We start from the raw sequence: 20,285 nt of genomic DNA, 5'->3' as shown, positions 1-20,285 counted from the left end.
CCTCCAGATCAGCCTTCATACATTTCTGTTCAGATATAAAGGAGGAACAGGAGACTGAATCTCACAAACGAAGGACTTTATTCCACCACTGCAGTACTTCAGTACTACAGACAAGCAAATACAGTCACACCTTTACTCCAAACCCAAGAACAGAACAGGGAATTTGAAAAATAGAAAAGAGAAAAGCATTGGTCTCTAATTTAAATCTTTTGCTCTATGTGGGACCTTTCCTCAGGCGTATTATGGGGGATGGCTACATGATGAAACCAGAGTCACAGAGAATACAATGCCTTTTTGTACATTTGTAACTCAGGACTAAGAAGAATGTGGGCTATGCGACAGTTCAGCGACAGCCAAGTTTACTCCTTGCTAGCCATGTGGGCCATCAGGTCGCAGACACGGTTGCTGTATCCAAACTCATTGTCATACCTGGTGAAGAGGGGAGAGGTTAGCAGGAAACACTGGCAATAAATAGAAAGACATTGAAAGTAACCAGTGTTGAAGGCGTACCATGTGACCAGCTTGACAAAGTGGTCGTTGAGGGCGATGCCAGCGCCGGCATCAAAGATGGATGAATGGCAGTCGCCGTTGAAGTCTGTGGACACGACCTTTAGGACGGGGAGAAGAGTGTGGCACATCAGCAACGAGATCCACAGACAAAATGTAGCCATGAAGTGACAAAGTTTAGGGCGTACCTGGTGCTCTGTGTATCCCAGAATGCCCTTCATGGGTCCATCAGCGGCAGCCTTCACAACCTTCTTGATGTCATCGTATTTGGCCTGAAAAAGCAAAGCAGTTATATTTGCATTTTTAAAGAAAAAAAAAACACAAGCGGTGAACCACATGTGTAAATCTGAATTTAAAATCAAAGTCATCCACCCATTTTAAAAAGGAAATTTTTAGATCAATATTTTGTAAATTGCACGTGTGATACTCACTGGTTTCTCCAGACGGACTGTCAGGTCAACCACTGACACGTTGGGGGTGGGCACACGGAAGGCCATGCCAGTCAGCTTGCTGGGGGAAAAATAAATAAAATGTTTCACTTGAGTACTGGAGCATTACAAAGCAAAATATTGTTTTAAATTGTACATTAGAGTAGTGTTTTATTTGCACTCACCCATTGAGCTCAGGGATGACTTTGCCGACAGCTTTAGCAGCACCAGTAGAAGCGGGGATGATGTTCTGGCTGGCGCCACGGCCATCCCTCCACAGCTTGCCAGAGGGACCATCCACAGTCTTCTGGGTGGCAGTGATGGCGTGAACTGTGCTCTAATAGACAAACAGAAAAATAAAAATAGGAGGACAATTAAAAATGTAGCTTAAACATAATATCTTCAAAACTGCTTAAGTGCTGTGTATGAATTCCTACCATCAGGCCCTCAATGATAACAAAGTTGTCATTGATGACCTTGGCCAGAGGTGCCAGGCAGTTGGTAGTGCAGGAAGCATTGCTACGGAGAAAGAACATCAGTCAAGTTTTAATTTTAAAATTAAATGTTTTAAATGAATGAAATTAATTATAAATGCAAGATCAGTAAAGACTGTCACAGCTTTCATTAGAACAGATGTGTAGTTGTTATTCATTGTGTTCAAAATATATTCCTAAATCTGTGATTTTGGCAGCAAAAACTCATTCATCTCCAAATATACCAAAAAGATTCCTACCTGACAACTTTGAGGGACTTGTCATACTTCTCGTGGTTGACACCCATGACAAACATGGGAGCGTCAGCGCTGGGTGCAGAGATGATGACTCTCTTGGCACCACCCTTCAAGTGAGTCTGCAGGATCGCATTGAAATCATTCAGTTTTCTTTTTGCACATCACATATAGCATACTACCTTTTTCTGCATTCACATTTTACATGATTTAGCACTTACAGAGGCCTTCTCAATTGTGGTAAACACACCAGTGGACTCCACCACATACTCTGCACCAGCCTCACCCCATTTAATATTGGCGGGGTCCCTCCTGAGGAAAGAAAATAGGGGTTATCCCTGAAACCATTACACAAATTAATAGCTTATACAAATATGACAGGCGAACTCAACTTACTCGTGGAAAACTGTGATTTTGTGTCCATCGATGACCAGCTTGTCTCCCTCAACCTTCACCTCGCCTTTGTAGCGGCCGTGGGTGGAGTCATACTTGAACATGTAGACCTAGAGAGGGGATAAGGAGAACTTTTTAGACAGGCTTCACAAAAACTGTGGGGGGGGAGAATAAATGAAGTGTGTGTTCCTGGCTCCAAAAGCCCTCATTTTATATTTAATTTACCCAGTTTGCTAAAATGATCAAATTCATACTTACTGGAAATGGAAGGAAAAAAAATCCAACAAGTATTTGACAAATAATTTTACTAGAATTATGTTATTCTAACATTCAGTCATACAAAGCTTGTGGTGAGTTCGAGCTAACGCCTTATATTCCTTTCATTTCCTCCTTGACTGACCATGTACTCCAGGTCGATGAAGGGGTCATTGATAGCGACAATCTCCACCTTCTTGGAGTGGAAACCAGCACGGGTCACCAGACGACCGATGCGGCCGAATCTGAAAAATGAACAAGAGGAGTTTCTCATTCTGGCCAGTAGGTGGAGACATCACACCACATTAAACTGACTACAGTCACGTCTTTGAGTTTCGGTGAAATGAAGGCACTTGTTAAGATGATAAATACGAAAATAGATTTAAAAATAATAATAATAAATCAGAGCAGAGTTTGATATTTAGTCAGAGGCTTCCCTGTAACAGTTTAGATTTTTCTTTTGTGTGGGGCGAGATCTCCCCAGAAGACCTGACACCACAGTAGAAAGGCCAGGGTTCAAGAGGAGGGGCTGAGGGGTGTGTGTGCTTTTCTCTCTGAGAGGCTAAAGTCGAAATTAACCTCCAATGTGGTAATCCTGGTTACGCAGTGCACTGTTTGAACAACAGCAGGGTTACTTTTTAACCACAGGTCCAAAACTCCGGGCGCATAGATACACTCTGTCCTAAGAGACCAGGAAGAGAGGCGGGTGGATGACAATTTATTGAAAACAAATGCGTAGATCCGCGTCAGAACACGTGCGCTCATTGACATTTAGGTTACATAGGTCGCCTTTCACTCGCTGATGACCCCGAGGTCAAAGGCACTGGCTATTTAAGATCAACAAGAACATGAGAACAGCCGGCTGTCACCATTTAAATAACACAGCAGGCTGTAGAAGGGAAAAAAAAACCCTTTTTGAAGGCTAATTTTAAAAATAGACCCTCCAGTAAAGTGACAGGACAGAAGACCAGCCTGAGACAAGTTTTATGTAGCTGCTCCCCAATACTGAATAATGTGAAATGTTATGCATTAATCCTTAAAGTGCACTGAACTGCAGACTTGCAGTGTACTGGACTGGGCCCTCGTTTAAATAATCACACATTATTCCATACACTTGGATAGCATCTTGCATAATACCTGCATTCTTTAATACAGGAGTTCGTAAAACAAACTTTAACAAGCGTGGAAACCTGAGCCAAGACAGCGGCGTGGTAATAATTCCCCACTGATGAGAGGGATGTGGTGGTGGGAGTCGCAAAGAAAAGTCCAAAGCTGAACCTCAGTGTGCGTTGCTCATTTGGTTTAATTAGAAAGATTTAGAGGAAGTGAAGGGGATGATCATTCTTACCCATTGATACCGACTTTCACCATTTTGCCTGGGTTGGTCTAGTCCTCTGGAAGGAAAAATGAGAGGGGGGAAAAAGGTAGCATTGCGAAATTTATGAGGTACTTTATTAGCATTAAGTTGATGATAGCTGCTTGGACTGCAGGTTAAGATAAGTGAAGACAACTTCAAGAACAACATGTGAAAAGTATTCTACTGATAAGCTATCTGTGATCACAGTCCAAGTAAAACTCAAAGCTAATCTGCATCGAGGAAAAAACTTCAGACTTTGCAAAACTAAAAGCATAAATGACTTAATAAACATGTTAAAATCTCTTGTCCTGCTAAACTTCAAACGTAATGATGATGTAAAGTGAGTTTCTTTTGACTTTATGACCACGTGTGCTTTAAAATTGGGCACAATTAAGCTCGTGCAGATTTTTCCAGGTGATCTAAATCAGCGCGTTGAGTCATGCAGCCTGAAGCCAATAAATTATTTGAAGGTATTTACCGTTTGTGAAGGGGCTCTGCCTGTCTTGGGACTCCGGATGTGAGTGGGTAAGAGCAAAGTTAAGCTGCGTGTTTTATGATTGACCGAGGTGTGAAGCCACGCCCCCATCAATGGTGACCACTCCTCGCCCCGCCCCCTCTGAATGTCAAGGTCGTCAGATGCACAGAGACATGCAGAGTGGCCGCTGCAACTTTACTTTTAAAAAGCTCTGGTCTTATGATCTAAGCTCTGCTGCGCATTAAAGGCCTGAATCTGGGAAATGTTTAACTCATTTTTCATTATTCCAGCAGCCTGTGCCATCAGGCCTGCTTTGTGTTTCCACTTTTAAAAGCACCAGATATAGATACCAACATATTAGAGTCCTCAGATAGTGGACTGAAAAAAGAGAGGGGTCTCTCTCTGACCTTCTCAGTAAATACAGACACACAGAGGGAGCAAACGAGGGATCAAATCTCTCCTTCATGGCTGTGACATTTACTGTCCAAAGACCATGACCCTTTGCTCTGTTGCTACTCTTCTTTTGCTGCTGCTCCATCCCTTCAGCAGAAGTCAAAAGTTGAACTTTGGTTACCTAACGTGAGCACATGATCACAGCGCGCATGTGCACAGGGGTAGATTTACTCAGCTGAATTTTGGCTTTATCAGGTTATTTGGTAACCGCTGAAACGCGTCATTGGGAGGCAGGTTATTTTGTCGGTGCTTAACTGTTTTCACTGTTGTTATCTGTTTTTTTTAAGTACGTTTTTGTCTTTTTATGGCAACAGTGTCGACACAGAAAAGAAAGGAGGTCAAGATATATTAAAAATAAATCCAAATAATGAGGGTGTCACTTTAAACCAGGGCTGCCCAATCCCAGTCCTCGAGAGCTACTATCCTGCAGCTTTTAGATGCATCCCTACTCCAACACAGCTGAATCAAATGAATGGCTTGTTATCAGGCCTTTGCCAAACACGATGGCATGCTGAAGAGGTAATCAAACCATTTGATTCAGCTGTGTTGGAGTAGGGATGCATCTAAAAGCTGCAGGACGGTAGCTCTCGAGGACCGGGATTGGGCACCCCTGCTTTAAACCATAAGGCCAGTCAGTCCCAATCTCTCACTAATACCCCCTGCCACTATACTGGGCCTTAGCAGCCAGCACTCCTGATAGTGAATCCAAACCTGGCATGGCATCTTGTCACCAGAGAAGCATTTGAACTTGCAACACTTTGCAGGTCTAACTGAATAAAATTGTAATACTTAGTAACTTTTATTTTCCAACTCAGCTGCCCACAGGGTCCGCAGCAGACCTGCAGACGTGTCGTTCTGCACCACAGCTGGACAGTGATGGTTTGTTTTATGACTTCTGTCCAACAGTTCAGGCATAGCTGAACTACCACCACCCCGAGTGCATGCATGCCAGTCTTGGCCTCTGCTTTGCAGCTTAAGGTCAAAGAGGGGAAGTAAAGGTCAAGCTAAGATTAGACACAAGCTGCCTAGTCAACACTTGGGCCATGTCTGTACTGTAAATGCTGCCTCACTCAGATCACATGTTCTTTTCATATTACAACAGATGATATATATATATATATATATATATATATATATATATATATATATATATATATATATATATATATATATATATAACTCGACCCACTGTAGACAGGCAGCAGCCACACAGCCACGGAGTAAAACAAGTGTGGAAAGGACTGTTTTACTTAAGAGAAATGTGAGTTATTACTCAGCTAGAACTGAGAAATGTGTTTGAACAGGAACTTTAAACTAGAATATCTACTGTAAACAGGCTCTTTTTTTGTTCAAGTTTATTTTATCAGCAGCGGGAAACAAACTGTATCAACTGCACATCAGTGATCAGCATGCAGGCACGTCTGCAGGGAGGAGAGGCCTTCAGCTACGTTTGTACAATTTGTCTCCTTAAAGCACAGTGCAAAGTCCAAAGAGCAGCTGTGTGTGGCAACGAGCAGATGAACAAGAGGAAATTCATACTGCCATCTTGTGTTGTGGTTCAAGCAGCCACCAGGTCAAGCTCAGATGAAAAAGAAAAGGGACAGTCTTAAAATTATTTCGTTAAACCCTAAAAAGAAACCAAATTTCTACAAGAGGATTCAGCCAAGACTTACGTATCCATACAGACTGTAAGATTCCACGTATAAGGCTGATGAACAGTGAACATACAACAAAAATGTAACTTTTTTTTTAGCAAAGGTTAGAGTTTGGGGTATGCTAGCAGGGTTCTGAAGTGAGGAGACTTATGGGACCAGTTTGTACTCATAAATCAGGAGCATTCCTGCAGTAGAAAAAAAGCCATTTATAATTAGAACAACACGATCCTAACAGTCAAGCACAGACATGGCTCTGCCCTGTTGTCCGGGTGCTTTGCTGCTGTTGGGAGTGGTAAATCTGTGTTGCTGCCATAGTTTATGCTTTATATATCAGGCGAGTTACAAGAAGAGACATTCTCTCAGGGAGTAATTTTAACGCCTGTTAATTATTGGAATTTCCAGTAAGACAATGGCCTCAAACGTGAGTATAAGTCAACTAAAGCTTTCTCCAGGCATCCTCCCTGAATGAAAATCTTTGGCAAAACACCATGTTATGAAAAAATCATCCACCCATACATCCAGTTTCTTAAAAACAATGGGGCTCGGAGCTTATCCAGTTGTCATAGGTCAAAAGGTGGTACGCCTTGGACAGAGTTCCGGTCTATCTCAGGGCTAACGACGAGATACAGACATTCACACCCACAATTTTGAGTTACCAGTTAACCTAAAATGCATGTCTTTTAAACTGTGGGAGGAAGCCAGAGTACCCAGAGAACCCATGCAGCCACAAGGAGGACATGCAAACGCCACACAAAAAGGCCCCAGACCCAGTGTTAACCACCACACCGCCGTGTCACTTCATGCTTAATTCACCAAAGTCATAGCTGGTGTGTTTTACTTTATTATAATCAATAGAATCATTTATAGTAATGGAGATTTTTTTGTTGGGAGTGACGGAGATGAACAGGATTAGAAATGAATGCTTCAGAGGGACAGCTCAGGTCGAGCAGTTTGGAGACAAAGTTAGAGAAGCAAGGCTGAGACGGTTCGGACATGTGCAGAGGAGGGACAGTGGATGTATTGGACAAAGGATGTTCAGGAGGGGGCTGCCAGGCAGGAGGAAAAGAGGGAGACCTCAGAGGTGGTTTAGGGATGACAGAAGGTTGGTGTGAGAGAGGAGGATGCTGTGGGATAGGGTGCGATGGAGGCAGATGAACGGCAGCCAAAAGAAGAAAATATACCCATTAGAATCACTTGTAGGTTTTCTGGGTAAGTGAAAGGCTGTGGCAGGAAGAATATGTTTTTAGAGATGTACATTTATTTAAATGTTAGGAAATTGTGAAAAAATATAAAAAGGTCATAACAATTTCTCTCAGTTTTTGAGAGCCTTGATCAACATCTTCAAATTGACTTTTGAAGATTCAAACATTTGTAGTCCCTCAATGTGTGAAAAACAGAAAACAGGTGGAACCAGAGAAATGCTGGCCATTAATTTTCAGTCAGCTGTTTAGGCTCTGATGATTTTCAGATGTTAGTAAGCAGTGATTTGTCATTATAAAACATTTTCAAGTTTCTCTAAATCTGCAGCTGGTTTGAAGGATCTTGAATTTTAGGACACAGTGAAAACCTAACATGTTTTTAATGCGTACTACATGAGCTCCTCACAAGTTTGTGCATTACCAGCAAATTACGTCATAGTGTCGACTGTTAGATTTGATATACTTAACAATGAACATCCTTACTGTATGTTAGTCCCTAAAATATGTCGATTTTTACAACTCTGTTACTACACAGATTATTTTATGCATTCACGCCATCTAATTCTGTAAGCATGTTAAATCAAATTCTATTTAAGCTTATAGGGAAAAAAATTAGCATTTGTTTTTCTTCCCTGGGAACTTTGTTGTAATGCCAGAATAAAAAAACAGTTTTGGACGCTGCAGCCGATCTTCAAATGTTGACCGCTTTTGCCAGAACGACGAGGGAAGAAATGAACTTCCTCCAACAGTCATGAGAAAAAATAATTTAGAAGAGTTATTATATCTGTCATGAGAATTTGATGCTCTGTTTTGAAGGACAAATTGAGATGACGTGTGTGAATACAGAATGAACCATGTGGGCTTTTTAATGCAAGGAAGGAACTGGATTTTATGCGGGGTTGAAGTTAAAAAAAACAACAAAAAAACCCCCAGAACGCCACAAATGTCAAATCCATTTATTCATGCAAATCATAAGTAAACAAAAATAAATTGCAGAAATTTCTGATGCCATCATTTTTTGACTATCCACATCTATTACGGCTGCTTTTAAACAAAATCACCTGTCCACAAAAGGTCTAAACGTTTACAGAGTTGCAGACAAAGCTAGAAGTACGGAAAATGCTAAATTACTTGAAAAATAAGCCCAGAAATTGATGGTGATCATTTGATGTAAACACAGCACACATGTTCTAATATTCAGGTTAACATTTAGATATGGAATAAACTGTGAAGCATCTGATCTACACTGGATGAAACCACATTAGCAGCACTGTAAGTTTACACCATACTACACGCATGTAAACATCCTTCTCTGCAGGTGAATGCCTATGCATGTGTGTTTCCTAATAATCTAAGAAGGATGTAAGCAGTCTTTAGTTTCCTCCTCTGTCTCCACTAACAGCCCAGTCCACTCATAGACCCGATCCGATCCAATTTCAGGCCAAAGCATCCCCGATTCCACCCCCTCCGTGACCGGTCCGGTTCTGCTCGCTTTTGGTTGGCCAGGGTGCCCTTCAGCAGACGGAGCCAGGGGGTCTCGGGCTGAGTTTGTGTATCAGCCCATTTGGGGTATTCAGCAGCTTTGGACCCGGAGGAGAGGGTGGACTGCTCCTCTGCTTGGCTGTTGAGCATGTTCTCCAGGTCGTCAAGGGTCAGAAGGTCATTGTAGCGTTCCAGAAATTGCTCCACAAACTGCACAGTGGAAAAAAAGAAGGAGAAGATGATGAAATTTAATTGTCGGGGAGTATACAAGGGACAATAATTCAATCAGTGATACATTTCATTACTCTCTCTCTGCTTATTCTTTCCTGTTCTGCCTCCCATCCTTTGTGGACTCTCCTTGATTCACTCTGAATTCTCCTCAATCTATTTTTTTTTTTTTTTTTTTAAATCCAGCCCTCCACATCCACTCCAATCTCCTCCTGTACCTGCACAGCATCAGGAGAAGGATGCAAAGCACGAGCCTCTGTGATCTCCAGGGGAGTCAGGAGGAGCAGAGCGGCACAAAGCAGCACAGGGCACAGCATGGCAGCAGATGAGGATGAGGAGCAGGAATAACTGCAATCACACCGGCTCAGAAGATTCAAACACTGATGAAATCCTGGAAAAAAAAATTTCATTATTCAATGTAAATATTTTGATATAAATACTGAATCTCCACTAATACTCCACAGATTGTTTATTTGACAATTTAGTGTCTAAAACACATCTTTTATTGTGTGTTCACAGATAAACATTGCTGCGCAGTAACAAGTGACGCAAGGAAAATATGCACAGCAAATATAATGTATGCACGGGGCATCTAACTGAAGGCAACTGGTAGTAAATCGAGGTCAAAAGAACTCAAATTCATGAATCTTAGAAAATAAAATTGACATTTGTAATTGTTATTTGAAAGAAAAACATTTCATTTTTGCAGCATCTTAAATTTTAAAAATAAATTAATAAAAATAAATAAATTGAAATATTAGAATTATGAATAAAGAGCTTCTAAAATGTTAATTCTCTCTATATTTTTACAGATATCAAAAAACACTGTCTGGAGTTACTGTGTAGCGATTTTCTTTTATGTAATGCAAGATTTTATTTTACATTCTTTAGGATATGCTAATTTTAACACAACTATGAAAGAGGAAATTTAAGAGCGCTCACCTGTTGTTTGGTTCTTTCTCAAAGCTCTTGGTGTCTTCTGTTATTACAGACTCTTCTCCATCTCCTTCGGTCGCTCAGCTACCTCTCACTTGTTGGCACCTGCTGGGAGCATCACTATCTCACTCAACTGGCTCCTCCTATTCTTCGCCTTCGCTCACTGATGGAATTGGAGGGATGATTTTCTTCCTCTTGCGTCTGTCCCTTTGGCAGTGGCTGAATGCTGGGGCATCAGCTGGGATGCTGCAGAGGTTTTGTAGAGCCAGAGACACCCTCCGCCCCCAAGCACCACCACCCCCACACCATCTTCCTCCTCATTTTTTCTTTGGAGTGATGTCATAGCCTTGTAGAGTCATTGTCATTGCCAAGGTGACTGTGTAGTTTGGACCATGTTAACCAACTGGCCTCAGCCTAAGCTGAGGTCAGAGGGCTGCATTCAGCTGATGCCTTGTCAAAAGTGACCAGTGGCTATAAAGCTTTGCATATTTCAGTCACGACTTAATCTGAATTATACCTTTCCCATGTGGTGACAACACTCTTTGTGCATATTAGCCACCCTCTCTTTCCTTTGTCTCCGTGGTCTTTCCCAGCATGCACTGACCTCCCCTCTCTGTTGGGTTAGTTACAGTCTGTCAGTGCCATCTGCTGTCGGACCCCCTGCCGACAAATTACAACACCATCAGGAGCTGCGCGATCCAATGCATTGACCTTAAAGGTCAGCAGCCTGTGATTATTTCAAGTAAATAAACCCCCTCAGAGATCAGATCAGATGTTTCAGTCTTAATCTTTCACAAACAAGAAATTCATCTGTGCACAGTACCAACTAAAGTTTAAAAACTAAACATTTACTTCTATTTGCACACTTAGCACCCACTGAATACATTTAAACCATAATTTGTCCTCTGATAAAAACTGAGCCGCTTTTGCAATCACATTGTTATCATCCTGCGGCTGGTAAGTGTCTTTACATAACGTATCAAATCGCACATACAGAAAAACGCACCCCTCTCATGTTTTCGGAGGACAATGTGTGGGAGAGGGAGTAGGCGAAAAGGAGAGATTAGTGATGAGGCAGGGGGGAGGAGGAGGGGAGGGGGGTTAAACTACTGTGTGTGATGTCAGTGGAGAGAGGAGCGCTGGAAGAAAAGTAGGCAGGGGAGAGTAGGAGGAAGAGAAAGGGATGGAGAAAAGCACCAGGCAGAGAGCAGAGGGAGACCTACAAAAGAGATTGATTACAGGAGAACAGAGGCGGCCAACTAGGCAACAGCAAATGTGTCAGACAGAACAAGAGAAAAAAATAAAATGCAATTGTAACTAAAAAACAAAACACGCTTACTGGCGAGGAATGTGGTCATCAGAGAAAGACTGAAACCTGAAATTATTGAAAACAACATATGAAAGGAAAAGAGAGCTGAGGAAGGTGAAGTAGGGAACCATGTGGGGTAGTAATACTGTCTGGGCAAGCTGTGGCAGCCCATTAAACACCGCTGTCCAAACATGATACAAGCAGACATTCAAAGCTGTTTGTAATGATGCCATAAATTTACTCGACATAACCCAGCGGACTCGCAAGCCTTCACACATTTGAGCAGAGGAATAAAACTGAGACAGGGAGGTTTCTTTCTCTCTTTTTTAATGAAAAACAGAACCAGGTTTATTAAAAGCCTACTTGATTTTGTGTCTTTACACATTATCATGCCTAGTTTAGATTGGTGCCAAGTACCAATATTAAAAGAATAAAAATAAAATAAAAACCAACAAGTATAAAATATCATTACAGATAAAAGTATTTCCAAAGATACACAGAAATAAGATTTAAAAAACAAAACGAGAACAATCAAAGTTAGTTTCTGAGGCGAGCTCGTCGGGACGTGCGTGCGATGGGCGTTGTCACTTTAGGGGTCTCGCTCTCTGCCATCACAGCATCTGATGGAGGTGGAAAAAAAGAAAAAAGGAAATTGAAACATAATGAAGTGGGACGAGTAATGACGATGTCTGGGAACAGCCATGCACTATAAGAACAGCTGAAAAACCCGCACAAGAAATATTCAGGAATAGATTCAAGTCTAATTATTTTAAAATATATTTTTGTAACTCAGAAGTGTTTCAGTAACTCAAGTCTAATCAAAGGCTTAAAAAATAATCTTACCTGAAACACTTTGTCTAATTAATCACGGAAAGCATAAGATAACTGGAGATGATAACAGTTCTCTGGAAATGGTGGTTAGTTTTTCATGTCGTGTAATTTTTAAAAAAAATTTAATCCTTCAAAGATATCCACAGATCTCGGATTAGTGCTGCAACAATGCACATCTCACTTTTTAGACCGAAGGAGGTCCAACGGTCTTAAATCGTCTCAGCTGCTGCTCCACAATCTCAGTCTAGTGGTCTAAGCACTCTGAACTCTGGTGTATTGATCCAAAGAATGTTATTGATTTGTAACACTTGATTTATAGCACTATGTCAACTCTACAGTGCAGCTTATCCCACTGCACATTGTAGCAACACACACCTCACCTAACCACAACACCTGCCATAGGTCTGACTGGTGCTTTTTTCTCTGTACATAACTTTATCAATCAGCTATTAAATCTTTGTTTATTAGCTTCTAATTCAACATGAAGCAGCTCGGAGCAGAGCAGACACACCAGAGGACAAACGCATAGATTCAATGCAGTACTATAAATCATGTTTTACAAGCTAATGAGACAAATTGAATACACTGCAGTGACAAACAGAGCATACTAAACACTTGACTAAAATCCAGCGAACTGGATGACAAAGTTTCTGCTTAAATAACAGACAACTGTTATTTGCTATTATCTGACATGTTACAATTCAATGGATTTAATAAGGAGAAAAAAAATGAATTGCCTTAAAAATATGTATTTAGATGACAAAATAAATCAGCAGATGTATATTAAAAGGGGGCTGAGTGTGCTCCAGATTCTGATTCTTGGAGAGGGAGAGTAGCTTTGCATGACGCAGGTCAAAACTATCCTTATTGGTCTTCTACCGAGCCCCTCACATCATCCTTTTAAATAAGGCGTTTTAGCTTATTTAATAGGATGCGTAAGTTAACTTTGTTATTTGCTGCTCCTTGCAAACATAAGGTGAGTATCCAACACACAAGATTGAAAAAAAAAAAAAAAAAACAATTAAGAGGAGGGGAAAGCTCAACACGTCCCCTTTAAGGATAATAATTTTTGATTCCAAGCAACTGACCCGCTGCAAAAAGTAATTTCTTACAAAACCCATTAAAACTGTTTGCAAATTAAGTGTAATAGTGACTTAATGAAGTGGCTTCACTCACCCTCTTCATCCTCCTCCTCATCACTGCTGAAGGTGATTGCAGGCTTCTTAGACTTGCGAGATTTGCGAGGCGTGACAAAACTGTCATCACATCTTGAAACTGGAGGCTTTCCTTGACCTGCAATAAAAATAAACATAAAATTTATCGTGTAACTAAAATGAGAAACAGACTATTTCTGCAACAAGGTTCTTCAAAGCAGGCTGACTCCTGACCTTCCTTTGACTTCAGCCGGCCTCTGGTGGGCGCAGGTGTTCGCGTGACTGTCTTCTCAGCAGACACTCCTGCTTTCTGGTTTTCCTCATCCATCTCTGGGCTTTCCACATTCTCCAGCCCCCGTGTGTGAACTGCAGTCAGACGCTGTTCAAACTCATCTACCTGAGCCTGGAAAACAAAGTTAACATTAGCATGGGATGGAATGAACTGGCATTTTATCTTTCACTGACCACTTAAACGTTCAGCACACCAGAGTCTTCTCCAGACATTTACAGACAATAGAAGCTTTTGATAATAGACAAAGTATCCACCGTTCAACTTTAAGTCTCACGTCTGTGTGGATCACACAGATGGCTAATAAGCATTCCCGTCATAGCTCTGTGAAGTTGGTCCAAAGGGTGCATAGACAGGTGCAGTGGACTGGTAAAATGGTAAATGGACTGGTTCTTATATAGCGCTTTTCTACTCTGAGCACTCAAAGCGCTTTATACAACTAATTCATTCACCCAATCACACCTATTCACAGAAGCACTTTTTCTAAGCTGTTAGTGCCTATCTAACATTCACATCTGATGGATGCATCGGAGAGCAACATGGGGTTAGTATCTTGCCCAAGGATATTTGGCATGCAGACTGGGATCGAACCACCAACCCTCCGGTTAGTAGCTGGCCTGCTCTACCACCTGAGCTACACATGACTGCGTGGTCACTGCAGAACTGACTTAAACAGGGAATAATATACCTTAAACTGTGGTTTAGCCCCACGACGGAGCTTGGCGGTGATGGAGAGCAGAGGCTGGTAGACGCCCGGTTCAGTCAGCTTGTCACTGTAACACTCCCAGCATTCCTGCAGCCTCTTGAAACCGCGCTCACACATGGAGAGCAGAGACAGAGACACGGCCAAGTCACACCACTGACGCTCTGTCCTGATGAGAGAAAGAAAATCTGAAGATGAGAAATTGTGGGGGAAACCTGACTTAAGAAAACAAAGTGCACAGAAATTCTAAAACTCAATAAAAAAAAAAAAAAAAAAGCTCATTCCTCATGAACATTGCATTGCCCTGACATTTAGACCAAATCTCATTTTCCCAGAACCTTCTTATATCCAAATTCATTTTGCCAACGTATAATATAAAATGCCCTTCATTTGAGCTTTGATAATGGACGGAGTATGAGTCAGAAGCTCAAGCATGGCCAGGCCAATTGTTCTGTCTACAGTCCCCAACTATACAGGAAGACAGTTTCCATGACAAAATCTGTGAATAAGAAGATGTCGGTGTAGGTGACAGGTGAAGTGAACTGTGAATTTGCATTAATTGTCAAACGCTCTCAGTGAAAACGCCCACTAATTACCCACACATCCACCCCCGCTTCACACACGATTAAATAAAGCAGGACAAACGAGAAAGTATAAAGGAAATGGTAAAGAAAAAACAAAACAAAACAAAGGATCCAGGTTAGAAGTGAGGATGGGAAATAAATGGAGGAAGAGAACTCACTTTGCAGTTCTAAAGCGCTGACACAGTTTCTCTACTAGAGACTCGGTCTGCCTTTCTTTAGTGATGTAGGAGAACAGCTGTCTGCAAACAAACACACACAATATAACATTTATTAAAAAAAGAAAGAACATTCAGTTGTTGAATTTCTCCTAAAAAAAATTCTTAAAGTCAAGTGAGAGTGGTGTATACTGTATATTTATACTGTAGGTCCCACTGAAGTTTTATTTTTAATATTGTAAAAGTGTTTGACTTTGCTAAACTACCGCTTCTTCCAAAAGGTATATAGGTATTACATCTTGTTCTGACTTTTCAGATATATCAGAAAACTAAATATTTTGCTTAAAAACTAGCTAAATAAATTAATATTGTTTGCACAACTTGTGTTTTTGTTTCTTATCCAGTCATTAAAAATATAAAAATAAAAATAAAAAAACAACCTAATTAATTACATTAGAACATTTGCAGAATATTTGTCATAGATGGAACCAGACTAAGGAACAGTGTAGTAAGTATTCTTGTGTGTAAGATAATGGGGTCTTAATGACAGTAGTCATTTCAGTTGCCAAAATAGCTTGATTGCTTGGGGGTTAAACAAGGCGTCATTTGCATCATTTGCCCCAAGTCTGTGGTCTGCTTCACAGTTGATGCAGTAAGAAAACGAAAACACGACATGGTACACAGCTGTGCATCTCACTTCATAATAGTGTTGAAGTCCTCTGAGCTCATGCCTCTCTCTGGGTCGGACAGGCGGCTGATGATGTCTGGGAGCAGGTTGTATATCGCATTGTCCTGATGGGTAACACAAAGAAAATGGTTAAAAACACTCCCCGTCACTCAGATTCCATCAAGCCTTCTGGATGTGGTCTACCTTTGTAGCAAGCTCATTGAAAAAGTTCAGGGCCAGGCTGTTAATGTGCGAGTCAGGGTCAATTAGCAATACAGCCACTTCGCTGACTTGACCTTTGACCTTGAGGACATCCTTAAGCACCAGCTGAGTGAGAACAGTCACAGCTGTCTGCCTTACTGAAGGAACCTCATCACTCAGCCTGAAAGATAAAGGAAAAAAATAATGATAATTATACATAGTATTTCCTTCGTTACGCATCATCTGATCTTCTAATGATCGTCGATTTTCCATTAATGGGAGAAATGTGTATTTTCAAAGCCCAATTCAATGGTATCTTTTAAATTTCATTTTCTGATGTGGATATTTACTGTAAATTATTTCCTACAGCCCACTCTTTGGTAATCCCCTTTTGAAAAAAGTTGCACTCTACAAACCATGATAGCTTATTTTCAAAGCTGCATTTTGCCATAGTTGTCCTCTTAAACACAAACAACATGCTGGCGTACACACAAACAAAAATCATTCTGATATTTAGCAGGTAAGGAAACCAAGATACCTTTCCATCATAATTAAATATGCCACCTTTGATCACTAGCAGTTAACACAATACAGTTAGCGCTGAGGGAACTCTCAGGTTTCAACACTGGCAATAGGTTAAGAAACAGAAAAATCAGTCAAACTGTTCTGGGATAATGTTCTTTTAATTTTAGAGGACACAACAGGTTGTGACATCCCTAAGGACCCCAGAGTGGTGTTTCTGGGTCTCGTACCTTGTGGCAGGATTAGAAGCACAGTTACCTACTGCTTCAAATTTTGACTATTGCATGTAAAACAAAAGAAACTAAGGACTAAAGCATGGACGATAGAAAACTATACAACTTAAAACACTGGTCAAAGGGTAAGACTATAGCAAGTGCTCCCGTTGATACTAACTATGTCAGATTATTGTGCTGTAACCATTTTACTTTCTGACCAGGTTTTAGACACTCTAGTACAGGGGTGTCAAACTCAAATACACAGTGGGCCAAAATTCAAAACTGGAACAAAGTCGCTGGCTAACATTAATATTTATTGAAATATATTTATTCCTCCAGATATAAGAATGAATCTTTTCTTATGGACTAAAACACGTTTTGCTGAAAAACTGAATATGGAACAAGCAAAGCTTAATACTAAACAATATATATATTAGCTGTATAATACCAGTAGGCCAGCTCTAATAGTAATTTGGCATGGCTTCACGGGCCAAATGTAATTAGGCTGTGGGCCAAATTTGGCCCACGGGCCAGAGTTTGACACCTATGCTCTAGTAGATGATAGAGTGCCTAAAAAAAAAATCTGGCATGTTTAAATTTACTACATTTATTCCAGGATTTTAGGTCTAATGACTTCCGAAGTATAGGAATAGACACATGAATTGTTCAGAGTTGAAAAACACTACACCTGAATTAATTTTACCACCACCGCTAATGTCAATAGGACACAATATCATTTTCAGCATGATGATGGACAATTTGTTCAGCATAAACTGTCTAACATCTGGGGAGAATGAATGTGTGTACAAAATGACAAATTTCAAAAAGTTGGCATTGAGATACTGTACTGGTTAACTGAAGAATCTGTTGGAGGTGCTAGAGGAGAAAAAGGCTGGATTCATCTTCTGACAATGTGAATGAAAAAGTAATGGCAAGTCACTGAGTAACTGTGTGTAGCCACATTGCTTGTTTTGCAGAAACATAGACAGAGGCGAAAATGTATGGCCACCTTTGAATTTGTCATCTCTCCTGTCATACCAACTTATAATTAGCCATAACTTTACTGAAACCAAACAACATTGGTTTCAGTAAAGTTTAATATAATGGGACTGGACAGGCTGTGGCATGGCAATCTGATACCACTCTGAAACCAATTTAGATTTACTCTCACCCAAAACCACAGCGCAAAAGAAACTCATTAGCCATTTCTCATTTATGGCAGAGAGCAGCACTCCTGGCAGACGATCAGAAACATGTGCATGGTACTTCCACATGCCAATGCAGAGGCTTACAACAGCAATGAACAGGGTAATTAATTCTTAATGCGCTTATCAGGAGGCGCCAGCAGGGCAGCAGCCTCGAGAACAGTGGAGGTGTTGGTGTGAGGCAGACAATTAGGGAATACTATGAAATGCTTATCAGGTACAAAACACTAGGAGGGCAATGACGCATTATAAAAAGAACAGAATGTTTTACATGTCCAAACCACCTAAATGTGAGCATTATCAGGCATTACAATTAAAACCCCACTTCATCAAACAGAGGAACTTCAGCTTCTAAGTTGGCTACAGAAAAAAACAACAGTGCAACTTTGTGCAGGAGAAATAGACTGCCAATGCTTTTTTAAAATGAAAGCATACCTACAAGTTGAAGAACATTTGACTTTTCTCAAAATTATTCCCTTCTGCTCACACAGCCACTCTGTATAATTACAACACACTACTCACTGGCTCCAGCCACAAACCATGACATACTAGTAATTAAGCTGTTCCTTGTCTAAAGGGGCCGTTGTCAGAGGTGGTCCGAGGTTCCATCCCAGTTCACGAGTGGGGGTGGGTTTTATATAAGCCACGAGGCAATTTTTGGTTCCTATGGCAACCGTAAGGGTCAGAATACAAGGCACACATGAGAGTTTGCTAACATAGATCATCTGAAAGTTTGTTCCCCCCGACCATTAAAAAGTCGTGATGGAAAGAGTAAACTTTTCCCATCATGTGGCTCAGTGGAGCATTGTGACAGTGGCAACACTTCAGTGGCTGAGAATCGCCGCACACCGAGATGTCGTGTTGGTGGGATCTGGATGAAGATGGCTCGAGACTACAAGCAAAGGAAATAAGGGGTGGAGGGGGGTGTTGTATGCCATAAAATGATGAAACGTCATTTACAGTACTCCCACTCAGCTGAGCCATCAAGCGTAGGCTGCCACTTATAATCTTGGGTGGGAAACAAATCTACGGATATTATGATAATGTAGTCCTAACTGGAAGAGAGTTTATTAGTATGGGGGGAGCGATAAGAATGAGCTGCTACTGTGACAAATTTGTTTCACATTACTGGGATGATCAAGCTGAACATGTAATTACATACCTGGCATAGAGATTTTGTGTCCAGGGCTCCAAAATATTTGGGAAACGGACAGTGAGGTCCCCCAGGGCTATTATGGCATTAGCCCTAACCACAGGGAGAGTAGAGCGCTCCAGAACAGTAAACATGAGACGGATGTTTTCTTCACACACTGATGGGCTTTTTAAGAAATACAGGAAAAAAAGAAGAAAGAAATGCATTTAAAGTCTCAATGTTTAAGTTAGCAATAAAGTTGCTAACTGCTTGGGCCACTAAGAAGTAATAAATCTTTCTTTAAATCTTAAAAAAAAAAAAAAATTCCCCTCAACACAGAATTACAGCATTTCTTCAACCGTCAGCATAAAAACCTAATTAATCACCAAACAGTATTACCACTACATAAATGTAGTGAAAAGTGAAATGTGTTTACCTAATCATCATGTACTGAGAGAGTGCCAGACAGGCAGCAGTGGTGAGCTGCGGGTGGGAATAACGTCCTGGGGAGCCGCAGACTCTCACCAGCAGGGGAAGGAATGCACTCAGCAGGTTCTCCTCTAGAGAGCAGAGGGGAGGGAGGTGGGGTATTTGTGTGGTATTTATAAAAAGACTGTAGTATGAATTGAGGGGTTAATGTTGTTTAGTGTGACTGCAGACAAACAAAAGAAAAAAGGTTGGGTTCTTTACCAGCCAGTAATTCTGTCTCACAGATGTTTCTGATGAGTTCAGCCTCGGTATCTTCAGCAGAGGCACCAATCAACCCAAGCTCCTCCTCCATAGTGCTCTCATTGGCTGTTTGCTGTTAGGAAATCATTACATATTAAAATAGATTACGGTTTATGCAGAATAATATAAAATGCAGCCACTACAGAGGGGTGTCCTACAGAGGAAGTCCACCAGACTTTCTTTGCCTTAGCTAGCTTGACAAACTCATGGGCATCATGACTGTGGTTTTCAACTTGCTGAACCAAATTTTCCTGCTTCATGTTCTGTGCATGATCATATAAAATGGGGTGTTTCACACCTCATATGATTCTCACAAAAATGATCTCTACCCACATTATTAGATGATTATGATAAAAATGATAGTAAAAAAAAATCTATAAACATAAAAATAACAGTAAAATGCAACACTGTTGCGAAAAAGACGAGATTAATGTAGCTAAAAAAAAAGAAGAAGAAAAAATCCCAACAATTTAACAACAGGTTATACCACAGAA

At 40.9% G+C, this 20,285-nt stretch overlaps 3 protein-coding genes and 1 long non-coding RNA gene across 5 annotated transcripts in view; 1 reads left to right on the top strand and 3 right to left on the bottom strand.

The window, feature by feature from the left end:
- Positions 1–59: 59 nt before the first annotated feature.
- gapdh (glyceraldehyde-3-phosphate dehydrogenase) lies at positions 60–4,244 on the bottom strand. The gene is made up of 12 exons (XM_080895566.1): positions 4,146–4,244; positions 3,659–3,704; positions 2,456–2,555; positions 2,059–2,165; positions 1,884–1,974; positions 1,669–1,784; positions 1,373–1,454; positions 1,121–1,272; positions 939–1,017; positions 696–779; positions 511–608; positions 60–429 (listed from the first exon to the last, which is right to left on the bottom strand). Exons 2-12 carry the CDS (start codon positions 3,679–3,681, stop codon positions 360–362), a joined length of 1,002 nt encoding a protein of 333 aa, XP_080751692.1. The 5' UTR covers positions 3,682–3,704; positions 4,146–4,244; the 3' UTR covers positions 60–359.
- Positions 4,245–5,739: 1,495 nt separating this feature from the next.
- On the bottom strand, positions 5,740–10,222 carry nppcl (natriuretic peptide C-like). 2 transcript variants are annotated; one of them, XM_080896220.1, is made up of 3 exons: positions 10,102–10,222; positions 9,378–9,550; positions 5,740–9,141 (listed from the first exon to the last, which is right to left on the bottom strand). In XM_080896220.1, exons 2-3 carry the CDS (start codon positions 9,474–9,476, stop codon positions 8,845–8,847), a joined length of 396 nt encoding a protein of 131 aa, XP_080752346.1. In that variant the 5' UTR covers positions 9,477–9,550; positions 10,102–10,222; the 3' UTR covers positions 5,740–8,844. The 2 variants fall into 2 exon arrangements, with proteins under 2 accessions (XP_080752346.1, XP_080752347.1); XM_080896221.1 differs by lacking the exon at positions 10,102–10,222 and having other exon boundaries at positions 9,378–9,568.
- LOC308405552 lies at positions 9,441–10,259 on the top strand. The gene is made up of 3 exons (XR_013973355.1): positions 9,441–9,577; positions 9,679–9,781; positions 10,151–10,259. It is a non-coding gene; the product is annotated as an uncharacterized lncRNA (long non-coding RNA).
- Positions 10,260–11,713: 1,454 nt separating this feature from the next.
- Positions 11,714–20,285, bottom strand: part of ncapd2 (non-SMC condensin I complex, subunit D2) — a 26,642-nt gene continuing 18,070 nt past the window's right edge. The window contains exons 23-32 of the mRNA XM_080897565.1: positions 19,753–19,864; positions 19,499–19,622; positions 19,093–19,248; positions 15,992–16,169; positions 15,818–15,912; positions 15,124–15,204; positions 14,367–14,550; positions 13,624–13,792; positions 13,412–13,528; positions 11,714–12,024 (exon numbers count right to left, since the gene is read on the bottom strand). Coding sequence (XP_080753691.1) covers positions 11,942–12,024; positions 13,412–13,528; positions 13,624–13,792; positions 14,367–14,550; positions 15,124–15,204; positions 15,818–15,912; positions 15,992–16,169; positions 19,093–19,248; positions 19,499–19,622; positions 19,753–19,864 — 1,299 coding nt within the window. The 3' untranslated portion in view covers positions 11,714–11,941. The remainder of the gene's footprint in view (positions 12,025–13,411; positions 13,529–13,623; positions 13,793–14,366; positions 14,551–15,123; positions 15,205–15,817; positions 15,913–15,991; positions 16,170–19,092; positions 19,249–19,498; positions 19,623–19,752; positions 19,865–20,285) is intronic.

This window comes from Rhamphochromis sp. 'chilingali' (genome assembly GCF_963969265.1).
Source record: "Rhamphochromis sp. 'chilingali' genome assembly, chromosome: 11".
NCBI classification, from domain to species: domain Eukaryota; kingdom Metazoa; phylum Chordata; class Actinopteri; order Cichliformes; family Cichlidae; genus Rhamphochromis; species Rhamphochromis sp. 'chilingali'.
Note: the sequence above shows the minus strand (reverse complement) of the source record. Positions and strands in the feature narration are given on the sequence as shown.